The 12768-nt window shown below is 32.7% G+C and overlaps 1 protein-coding gene across 1 annotated transcript in view; it reads left to right on the forward strand.

The window, feature by feature from the left end:
• KLHL4 (kelch like family member 4) overlaps positions 1–12768 on the forward strand; it is a 167295-nt gene that overhangs the window by 132701 nt on the left and 21826 nt on the right. Inside the window, 3 exon segments of the mRNA XM_049644031.1 lie at positions 5321–5549; positions 7182–7344; positions 9093–9305. Coding sequence (XP_049499988.1) covers positions 5321–5549; positions 7182–7344; positions 9093–9305 — 605 coding nt within the window.

Here is a 12768-nt window from a genome sequence, read left to right on the forward strand (position 1 = left end):
AATTCTGTGCTACTGGAAACCAATTATTTATTTTGAAATATGTAAGTGGAAATTGAAAGACAGTATAAGAACTATGACAATTAATCATAAACTTATAAAACGAGAGCTTGTAAATGCAATTATTTACGAAGTAGCAAAATAGCTTCACAGAACTAGTGCTCTTCAGAAAATAACAATAACAGTGAGGTACTATAATTAATTGCAAATTTGGTAACTTGATTTTTTCCCATTTTTTGAACAAAATGAATATTAACAGCACTCTATGAGGTGTCTAGTTTGATATTTAAATTTAAAGGGAACTAAAAACAAAATGCAAGCATAATTATACTTAGTTTCTATTTTTAATAGCCTAAACTGCAAAGGGAAAAATTGAACATTTTGTGCTCTTTTTGTCTGTTTTTTTTTATGTGTTTCTTCCCTATTTTTGTTACTTTTTCAGCTTCTTGTTTAACTTACAAAGTTTATGTTATAAGTTTGTTACAAAATGAATATGTTACAAAAATGGTAATAAGTATCAACAGTTCCTTATCACTTTTTAAGAATGACTGAAATGTGAACCTATAATCTCCTTGATTCTATTACCACAATTTGATATGGAAGGAACTAAGGCCATGATTTTGAGACTCCATGGGTACCTAGTGTTTGGAGACATAAAAAGTCCTATGGGAAATTGCAGACAACTACAATAATAGTAAAAACTACTATTTTTGAGTACTTGGTTGGCATTTTGTAAACATAATTTCTAATTCTCACAATGCTACAGGATAGCATTGTAATTTTTCAGATGAAGAAACTGAGGCTCTTAAGGTTAGATAGCCAACCCAAGGACAAGCAAGTAGAAAAACTGAAAGTGGAATTCTTACTCAAATTATATCTTACTTTTTGCTATATTGCCACTATTTTAGAAGAAAGATCAACAACAACAAAACTGACCCCTCTCTTTGTGGGTCTTAGAATCTATTGAAAAGCCAAGGTGAACACTTAGGGAGAAAAAGAAAAGAAAGAAAGAAAAGTATGAAAACACCTAAATATAGCAAAAAAATTAAAGGGGTAACATTTAAGTAAGTCAATATTATATTTCCATTATTTTAAAGCTATAAAAATAATTTAAATGTACATGCTTTCCTTATAGTGTGTTATTTCATTTTTTAAAGATTTTTTCTTAATCATCACCTTATGATGTCTAGGAAATGCAGTACTTCTTGAATCTTTAATTTTCTTTTTGACTCACACAGTTAACTTGGAATTAGTTGCCAAATATAGGTATCACACAAGTGGCTGGGGTTAAGTAAAATTCTTACCATGTATATTAAAACAACCATCAGAAAGTTGTAAGTATGATCACAGAATCACAATGTAAAAATGGTCAAATGGCAAACTTTGGGCTTTTGTATGTAAAAGTATTCAATAATGTTCCATTTATTAAAGACAATGAATTCTGACAGGCAGTACATCATGGGGCAAATTAAAGGCTAATATAGTTGTTTTTAGATCATTTTAGAACTAGATGGAGAAAAGTCACTAAATTAGATATGTTCACAATTACAGGAACTAACATGTTCCCAACAATACTACAAAATTAGGTTGGTTTTGTTTCCTCTTGACCAGATCATAAATAAGGGTTGAATAGGAACTTAGAAATTAATTGAGAAACAATATTTGCAACGTTTTAGGGAAGATCTATATACACAGAAACATTATAAAATGAGCCCTAAGGGGAGACATCAGTAAAAAAAAAAATCCAATTTGTTTTTCTATCAAACAAGTATAGAGCTGGCATAGTAAGCCAACTAACATTTTGATTATTTGAAGCAATAGTGGAGGTATGTAAATGGGCTGTAAGAAATCTTCAGAGTTCAAGATACAGAACTATCAGTAGTATATTTTCATAGATAAAAATAAGAGATGTAGGGCATATAAATTTTCTATATTTAATGTAATGCCCAGAAAAAATTAACTTGGTATTAAACAGACTTCTACATTCTTTCATTATAAACTTTCTGTATGCACTTGGTAAATGTAGCTTTGCACAATTTCCTGACTAATGACTTGACTATTAGTAGCTTCATAATCTTAAGTAGAGGAATGTAACCTTTGTTTCCTAATCTAAATTGGCTTATTGGTAAATTCCAATAATGAAAAGAGTTTGAAATAAAAAGTTGGAATAGGAAGAAGTGGATAGGAAGACAGATTTGGGAAGATTGGAATGAGGAAGTAGAAAGATATGAAAACATTCAGAGAAAATGGACTGGTTGACAGAGTGAAAGTTGATGTGCAATTGTAGATATTCCAGTTTTAACAGTTTCATCCAGAGATATTTAGTGTAGAAAATATATTTTTCTAGGTGGTATTTGCCCTCTCAGTAGTAAATGTAGTCAATTGAGCAATTTCTGATCTATAAATCAGAAATCAGCCAAATCCACCTTATCAGTGAAAGATGGAGGGATTAAGGAGAATGGATAATGAGTATCTACATATACAAGTTTTTCTTGTGAAAATCCAAACTTCTGAGACATAAAGGCTTACAGTGCACTATTCATCAGAAAAGATCTAAAATTACAGAAAAGAAATACATGGTCTTCACTAATCCAATATACATAGAAAAACTTTCAGAAGCAGACGTAGATACAATATACTTTGCTTAAATTTTGGATTGATATGATCTCATACCATAGCATTATAATTGGCCAGTGGATACACTTCAGATGTAAGCATTTTCATCATAAGTAATGAATTATATTTTCTCCAAAAATCACTCAGTAGAATAAAAACTGAAAAGTGTTTTTTGCTTATTCCTATGGTTGGTTCTATATATTTGGAATGAAATTCCCTAAATCTGTCAAAATCTGTGTAGGTACACTATATGTGTGAATAATAATTCTTTATTTCAAACCTTGGTAATTAATCAGAAACTTCCTTTTTGTGCAAAATCAAATTTTACTAAAATATAGCAGCAGCTCTTTTGAATAACTGGTAAAAAGCATTGCTTAAAGAAATGGACAATTTATTATGTACTTAAAGGAGCTACAAAAAGAACAACAAATGAAGCCTTAATCCAGGAAAGGAAAAAAAAATAAAGATTAGGGCAGAAATAAATGATATAGAAAATAAAAGTCAATAAAATAGATCAATAAAACCAGAAAATGTTTCTTTGAAAAGAATAACAAAATTAAAAAAACTCTAGCTAGATTTGTCAAAAAGAAAAGGAAAGGGACCCAAAGAAATCAAGTAACTATTGAGAGATGATAAATAACAACCAACACCACAGAAATACAAACAATTATGAAAAACTATATGCCAACAAATTGGACAATCTGGAAAAAATGAAAAAAATCCTAGAAACATATAAACTACAAAAATTGAAACAAGAAGAAATAGAAAACTTGAACAGACTGATAACCAGCGAGGAAACTGAATCAGAATCAAAAGGCTCCAAGTATGCAGGGGCGCCTGGGTGTCTGAGTCGGTTAAGCCTCCAACTTCAGCTCAGGTCATGATCTCTTGGTTTGTGAGTTCAAGCCCCGCGTCGGGCTCTGTGCTGACAACTCAGAGCCTGGAGCCTGCATCAGATTCTGTGTCTCCCTCTCTCTCTCTGCCCCTCTGCCACTCATGCTCTGTCTCTCTCTGTCTCAAAAATAAATTTAAAAAAATTAAAAAAAAAGGCTCCCAGTAAGCAGAAGTCCAGGGCTGGACAACTTCATGGGCGAATTCTACCAAACATTTAAAGAAGAGTTAATGCTGATTCTTCTCAAAATATTACAAAAAAATAAAAATAATAATTAAAAAAATAAGGAAAACTTCAAAATTCATTGTATGAGGCTGGCATTGCCCTGATACCAAACCAAGAAAAATACTTTGCTAAAAAAGAGAACTAGAGGCCAATATCCATGATGAACATGGATGCAAAAATTTTCAATGAAGTATGAACTAGTGATGATTTACTATGGCAATAGTGGCAGTATGCTATGGTAGTAAAACTGACATTTTAGCAGTTGAATAGAAAATGAAATTTTATTAACACATAAAATAGGTAGTATCTCAGAATTACATTCTTAAATATAATAATAAATAAATAATAAGTAAGCCTAATCTATTTTAAATTATAATCCTTAATTTTAACATCATGTAAAATTGTATGAATTGGAGGCACCTGGGTGGCTCAGTCAGTTAAGCGTCTGACTCTGGGTTTCAGCTCTGGTCATGACCTCATGCTTCATGAGTTCAAGTCCTGCATCAGGCTCTGCACTGACGGTGCAGAGGCTGCTTGGGATTCTCTCTGTCTCCCTCTTTCTTCCCCTCCCATTCTCTCTCTCTCTCTATTTCAAAATAAATAAATAATCGAAAAAATACCAAAGGCCCATTTATTTATTTTTGAGAGAGAGAGAGAGAGAGAGAGAGAGAAAGGGCCAGAAGTAGAGAAAGAGAATTCCAAGCAGGCTCCATGCCCAGAACAGAGCCCAATGCAGGGCTTGATCCCACAACCCTGAGATCATGACCTGAGCCAAAATCAAGAGTCAGGCACTTAACTGACTGAGCAACCCATGTGCCCCCAAAGGCCCATTTAAAAGAAACTTTCACTCCTGTTTCTTTAGTCACTCATATTTTAAATCAACACAGACACGCAGACACACACACACACACACACAAAACTGAATAAAATAAAAAAGCATAATCAATATATTGAATGGGCATAGGTATTTAAAATCATAATGGATGTATAAAGAGTCAGTAATAGATTACAAGATAATTTTTTGTTGTAAATTATCATGTTTGACACCTGTATTAGTATTACTAATAGCATAACATAGCCAAAGAATCCATTATGAATATACAAGCCATATATATTAAATAAGCTGTTTTATTCTGACTCTTCCATTTGGATCTGCTTGTAGCAAAATATTACCTTGCCTTGTCTGCCAGGTTAGAGAATCATCTGGACTACTTACTTTAATTTGAGTTGCAATCACTGATTCTATGCTATAAATTATAGGTACATAAATATAATGTGAATGATAACAACTAAATTTTTTTTATACAAGCAATTTTTCCACTGTTTAATATCCCTTTAAAAACCCATGGAGAAGGGGAAGGAAAAAAAAAGAGGTTAGAGTGGGAGAGAGCCAAAGCATAAGAGACTCTTAAAAACTGAGAACAAACTGATGGGTTGATGGGGGGGTGGGAGGGAGGGGAGGGTGATGATGGGTATTGAGGAGGGCACCTTTTGGGATGAGCACTGGGTGTTGTGTGGAAACCAATTTGACAATAAATTTCATATATTGAAAAAATAAATAAATAAAAAATAAATAAAAATATCCCTTTAAAATATACCACCACAATTGAAAAATATGACCTCAGAACGAACAGCTGGCTACATATTGGCACCATGAGTGGCTGTAGGCTTCAGTTTGGAGTTGCAGTTATTGATAATAAGCTCTACGTCGTGTGAGGAAGAGATGGTTTAAAAACTTTGAATACTGTGGAATGTTTTAATCCAGTTGGCAAAATCTGGACTGTGATGCCTCCCATGTCAACACATAGGCATGGCTTAGGTAAGAGCTTAATGTTATATAGTTTCTAAGGAATGCATCCTTAGTAGAGCTTTTTAAAAGTTAAATTCAGCTGCGCACTATTGGAGTTTTATTTATTTATTTTTTTTTACTTTAATCCCAGTATAGTTAACATACAGTGTTAGTTTCAGGTGTACAATCCCATACTAACATATATTAGTTTCAGGTGTACTGTTTGGTGATTCAACAATTCCATACATCACACAGCATTCATCACAAGTGCATATTATTGAGATTTAGTCAAACCCTTAGTCAAAATCTCTCCAAAATGCTGAAAAGCTTAAGCAAATGATACAAACCTGTGAAACTTTTTTTTTTCTTTTTTCGGATGTCATACTTGCTAACCCTGTGTCCCTTCAACCAGTATTTTTAAACATAAAAAGTTTTAGAAGGAATACATCATTGAGGAACATAAAACTACAATAGGAAGTTTTCTTCTACACTCAATTTAGAAAAAAAAAACAACTTGACTATGGAGAGTCATTGTGCTTCTAATTTGATGAATCCTGTCCCTTCCCATAAGAGGCAAGTCTGTATTTCAGAAAAAGCTTTGGGATGCAGGTTCAAGGCAGGGATGTTTAGAAAAACTGCTTCAGTTGAGAGCAACTCTAAGTTATACTTAAGCCAGAGATTACAAGAAGTTTAAGAAAGATGGAGTGGAGACTTCTGAAATAGTCTGGAAGCTTTGATTCTCCTGCATCTTTGTCATGGTACATCTTTCTTCATTCTAGACTCTATAAATTCTCAATATCATAGAGTTTGTTTAAAAAAACAGAATTATTGCCTTTGTTCGTTTTTAATAACTGACTTCAACAGCTAAAAAGTGGAATTCAGAAATGGTATTGTTTTTTTCCAAAATTGTTCAGCAAATTGTCTATTCAAATTATAGACTGTGTAATTATTCAGCTCAACTGTGTCAGTCTGATTCCTAGACATATCTTAGAAAACATATCTTACAGAGAAATTGAAGCAATTTTTAAAAATCTAATTGATATTACTAAGAAAGTAAAAGTAATTAAGTTATACCCCTGAGGTGCTGATTGGGATGGTGAAGAAGATGGGGGAAAAGGCCAATTGTGTGAATTCCCAGAGAAGTAGTTAGATAGGGACTATTCATAGTATCTAATGGAACTAATTTCTAACTAAACCTCAGAAATCCCTGCTTATTGGGTTATTTCATGGGAATTTTTTAATAACTGTAATAAAAAGCAGGGAATAGAAAGACATGACACAGTCTACAATTCTAAGAATTATCTAAGATTCAGTACAGATATCTCAATCTCATCTATCACTTACAATTTAAAAGATGATGTTGAAATTATGCCAGAAAAAAAAATTAGTTTCCTTTTTCTATTGCATCCTTAGAAATGGTGTGTTCTACTACCTCTTTTAACTTCAGTATTACAACAATGATAACCTTCCATGATACAGAGATTATGCCTGAAAGTTCCCTAGGGTTAAGAGGTCATTTTTAATTTCATATCAAGATTAGTAAATTATTAATGCACACACAAAGTCATTTAAGAAACAAAAACAATTTTTAGCTTTCAAAATGAATAATATCCATTTTGTTTGGTATATCTAAGTGAAACCTCATGCTTTTTTATCTCCTAGGTGTAGCCACACTTGAAGGACCAATGTATGCTGTCGGTGGTCATGATGGATGGAGTTATCTAAATACTGTAGAAAGATGGGACCTGGAGGGATGTCAGTGGAATTATGTGGCCAGTATGTCAACTCCTAAAAGCACAGTTGGTGTTGTTGCATTAAACAATAAGTGAGCAAATCTAAACATTGATGCTCTTTACTCCCATCTCATGTGATACAACACTTCAGAGATGTGACCCCAAGCATTGTCAATGACCAGGGCATCCTAGTAGTCAGTAGTAAAAGGCCTGTGTTGGTACTTTCCCTTCATCATATGGAAAATACTTGTCTAAAATGAACATTTAATTAAATATTCTGCAGTCCTCTGCTACTCAAGTATAGTCCTGTGACCAGCAGCATCAGCATTACTTGAGATCTATTTAGAAATTCTGAATTTTAGCCCCACCCTAGACCTCCTGAATCAGAATTGGCATTTTAACAGGATCCTCAAGTGGCCTGTGAGCACATTAAATTTGAGAAGCACTTTTTTAGGCCAACAAGTTCAATTTTACCCTCGAGAAGTTGCCACATTTTACGTCATGACTTTTTATTATTAAAACTTTGGTTAGTCTTGTAATAGGGCAAGTCTTTGTCTTCTTTATCATTCACTGTCCTGAGTGTTCAGGGCGCCCGATTCCAGAATTACAGAGTCCAATCTTTCTGAATCTTTCTGCCTTCCTGATCACTTGTATATGAGAGCAAGGTAACATATTAAAGGTTGCTAAGATCTTGAATTGTTACTTATTTAAGGTAATTATGTCCTTTCAGATAAGGGACCTTTGGAAACAATAACCAGCACATAGGAGGGACTTAAATGATGACAATTTTAGACACCAGGACAGATCAGTGGCAGGGGACAACCTTGGTATATGTATTGACTATATATAAAATCAGTATTTCATCGTTCAGCTGGGTCCAGTAGAAATTGCAGCACAGATAGTTTATAGCACCTTGTATCAGAAGTAGGACATGGCTGTAGTTAAGAGGATACCCAGCCTTACAGTACCTTAGAGCTTAAAATACTCCTGCATCTGATTATCTTTGGCTTGACCTGAATATCAGGTGACTTGGAAACAATCTCCTACATATTACAGAACAGATTGAAATAATCAAATTTGACTAATTTAATTTTATTTTGTTGACTTGATATTATTCACAATTGAACATGAAGAGCAGTTATAGACATATGGCTTAGTAAATGTTTATCTTCTTTATTGATGAAGGATTAAATTTAAATGGATTAAAAAATGCTGCTCATCATAAGAATTGACATTCTACAATTTATGGGAGAAATGTGATAGCCAATATGCCTTCTTAGAAAAAAATCCAGTTTGTTGATTCTTATTCCCTTTATTATTTATTGTTAGTCTTCCTAGTGACAAATGTTTTATAATATTGAATAAAGCAGTTCACAAAATAAAAGGGATTCTAATGCTAATCATTTGAACCTAGCCAAAATTGTAAGGTTACTAGAGTTAGTCTTTGGAAACATCCAACCTGCCCTTTTTGTATTTTAATTTCCAGATTTATTGAGGTATAATTGACAAATACCGCCAATGCTTTTGATATATCCTTTCTTTCTCTGTCTTCATTTCTCATGGGATTTTTTAATCTATTGTCTCATACTTTCACAAAAATAATAAAGCTGGGGAGGTTTGGAGTAGAGTGGACCTTGGCAAGTACCTTTTGTTACCTATCCATTCACAAACTCAGGCCATCCATTAAAAAATACTAAGGGAGTAGAATATATAGCCATAAACTTGAAATGCTTTGTACAAGTTTTTTTTTTAATTTTTAATCTATGCACAAATTAAACATGTTTTACACACACACACAAACACACACACACATACACATACTTCTGTTCTTTTTTTCTAGGCTATATGCTATCGGTGGTCATGATGGAAGTTGCTGCCTCAAATCAATGGAATATTTTGACCCCCACACTAACAAGTGGAGTCTATGTGCTCCAATGTCCAAAAGACGTGGAGGTGTGGGAGTTGCAGCATATAATGGATTCTTATATGTTGCTGGGGGTCATGATGCCCCTGCTTCTAACCATTGCTCCAGGCTTTCTGACTGTGTGGAACGGTAAAATGTTTAGATTTATTTATGTATATATGTATTTGGTTATTTATCTATTTTTCAGAAATGAGAAAGATTTTCAGGCTACCAGAAACTAGTCTTCCAAATAAGTGTTAATCCTTTCAGAGAATTAATCTTTTGTGAAATTGCACACTTACTCCTAGACTCAAAGTATTTTGAAGAAAATTTTCAAATGTATTTTATTTCCATCATAAGAAATATATTCTTTAAATATTTTAACATTTATTTATTTTTGAGAGAGAGAGAGAGCAAGAGAGAGAGCGACAGAGCATGAGCAAAGGAGGGACAGAGTGAGAGGGGGACACAGAATCTGAAGTAGGATCCAGGCTCTGAGATGTCAGCACAGAGCCTGATGCGGGGCTCAAACTCACAGAATATGAGATCATGACCTGAGCCAAAGTCAGAGGCTTAACCGACTGAGCCACTCAACCGCCCCAAGAAATATATTCATTAAAATGTTTTTTATTGTTTGCTAGTTACCCTATAAAATAATGAGATAAAAGGGATGTAAGAATAAAGAAATTTAATGCCAAATTATATTACTCAAACTATTCACCATCTCAAATCAATATGACTTCACTATTTCAAAAAGTTATATATTGGTCCCCAAAGGATGAAGACTTACCACCACAAAATATACAGAGAGAATTCCCCCAAAAGAGATGTTAATTATACTCTGAAAAATAACTCTATTTTATTAAGTATTTATTTTTCCAAAGGTAACTTCTTTGAATGGGAGACATTCATTTGGATAAAATGTGATAGGATTGTTCAATAACTTAGACATATGATTTTTGGTTACAATACACTCCCTTCAAGATAGAAAATATATATGTACACAAACATAATAGGTAAAATTTACCATTTAACCACTTTTAAGTGTTAAGTGGCATTAAGTACATTCACATTGTGAAAATGTTACCATCATTCATATCCAGATCTTTCTTTTGTCTCCTCAAACTGAAACTCTTTACTCATTAAACAAAAAATCTCCATTCCTCCCTCATCTCAGCTACTGTCAACCACCATTTTATCTTCTGTTTCTATGAATTTGACAATTGTAGGAGCCTCATAAAAGTGGAATCATAAGTAGTTATCCTTTTGCGATTGACATATTTTGTGAATAACATAATTCTTCCAAGATCATCCATGTTATACCATTTGTCAGAATTTTATTTCCTTTTAAAGCTGAACAATATTACATTATATGTACATATTACATTTTGTTTTTATTCATTAATTCATCAGTGAACAGGTGGGTTGCTTCCACCTTTTGGCTACTGTGAATATTGCTGCTATGAACATAGGTGTACAAATATCTGGATGATCTCTGCTTTCAATTCTTTTGGGGATATACTAAGAAGTGAAAATATTAAATGTTAATAGTATTTTTAATTTTTTGAGGAGCATCCATACTATTTTCCATAGCAGCTTCACTATTTTATATTCCCATCAACAAAGCTAAAGTGTTCTAATTTCTGCACATCATCACCAACACTTGTTATTTTGTTTTACCTTCTTTTCAATAGTTAGCCCAATGTATTTGAAGTGGTATCTCTTCATGGATGTAATTTGAGTTTCCCTAATGATCAGTCATGTTAAGAGATTATATATATATATATATATATATATATATATATATATAATCTGTAGATCACGTGGGTGATATTGCCACTTTAACAATATTGAGTCTTCTAATCCAGAAACATTAGGCATCTTTCTGTTTATTGGTGTCTAATTTCTTCTTTCCATTGCAGATCCATTTTATCTATCTTTCTTGCCTAATTTCTCTGGCTAGGATTTTCAGTACTATATTGAATAAAAGTGGTAAAATTGTCATCCTGATCTTGAAGGAAAAGTCTTTAGTCTTTCACCACTGAGTATGTTAGCCCTGTGTTTTCCATATATGGCCTATATTATGTTGATTTTTTTTTCTATTCCTAATTTGGTCAGTGTTTTCATCATAAAAGTAAAATGAATTTTGTCACATACTTTTTTCTGCATCAGTTGAGATGATCATGTGTTTTATTTTCCCCTTCATTCTGTCAATGTGTCAATTGATTGGTTTTAATATAATCACCCATCCTTGCATTCCAGGAATAAATCTTACTTTACTATGGTGTCTTATCATTTTAATAATGCTGGTGAATTCAGTGTGCTAGCATTATGTTAAAATTTTTTGTATCAGTATTCATTAAAGATACTGTTGTGTAGTTTTCTTATTGTGTCTGGCTTTGATGTCAGTGTAATGTTTACCTTATAGAATAAACTTAGAAGTGTTACTTCTCCAATATTTTGAAGCATTTGAGAGAGATTCGTGTTAATTCTTCTCTAAATGTTAGAAAGAATTCAACAACAAAGTCATGTGGACTAAGGCTTTCTTTTGTTGGACAGTTGTGATTACTTTGTGGGGAAACTTGATCTTCTTAAAACTATAGCTCTGTTCAGATTTTCTGTTTCATGTTGGATCAATATTGGTATATTGTGTGTTTCTAGAATTGTATCCATTTAATCAAGGTTATGCAAATAGTTGGTGTACAATTGTTCATAACACTCTCTTTAGATCTTTTTTTTTCTGTAAAATTGGTACTGATATGTTCCCTCTTTTTTCTGTTTATAGATTAAAGGAAGTCATTTCATGTGAAATTGTAAAGTAATTTGGTATTTGACATTTTTAAATTGTTTTATTTGAGTGTAATTGACACATAATGTTACATTATTTTTAGGTGTACAACATAGGGATTCAACAAATTTATGCATCATGCTATGTTAACCACAAGTGTAGCTACCATTGCTATTATAATACTAACACTATTTAATATCATTGATTATATTTCTTATGCTGTTACTTTTATTCCCATGTCATTCATTCCATAACCAGAAGACTCTATCTCCCACTTGTTTCACAACTCCTTCCACTCTGGCAACCATCACTTTGTTCTCTGTATTTACAGCTATGACTCTGGGGGTTTTTTTGCGTTTTTTTTTTTTTAATTTTTTCTTCAATTCCACATGAGTGAAATAATAAGGTATTTGCCTTTCACAGTTTGACTTTTTTCACTTAGCATAATAGTCTTAGTCCATCCTTGTTTTCACAAATGGCAAAATTTTATTCTTTCTTTTTTTCTTTTTATGGTTCCACAGTATTCTAGTGTGTGTGTGTGTGTGTGTGTGTGTGTGTGTGTGTGTGTGTATCTTATCTATTTATCTATTGATGGACATTTAGGATGCTTCCATATTGGCTATTGTAAATAATTCTGCAATAAACATAGGGATGCATATAACTTTTTGAATTAAGATTTTTGTTTTCCTTGTGTAATTCCACACAGTAGTGGAATTACTGGATCATATGTTATATTTTTGAAGTTTTGAGGAATTTTCATACTGTTTTCCACAGTGACTACACCAATTTACATTCACAACAATAGTCTGTCAGGCTCATTTTCTT

Source organism: Panthera uncia, chromosome X, assembly GCF_023721935.1.
Source record: "Panthera uncia isolate 11264 chromosome X, Puncia_PCG_1.0, whole genome shotgun sequence".
Taxonomy (NCBI): domain Eukaryota; kingdom Metazoa; phylum Chordata; class Mammalia; order Carnivora; family Felidae; genus Panthera; species Panthera uncia.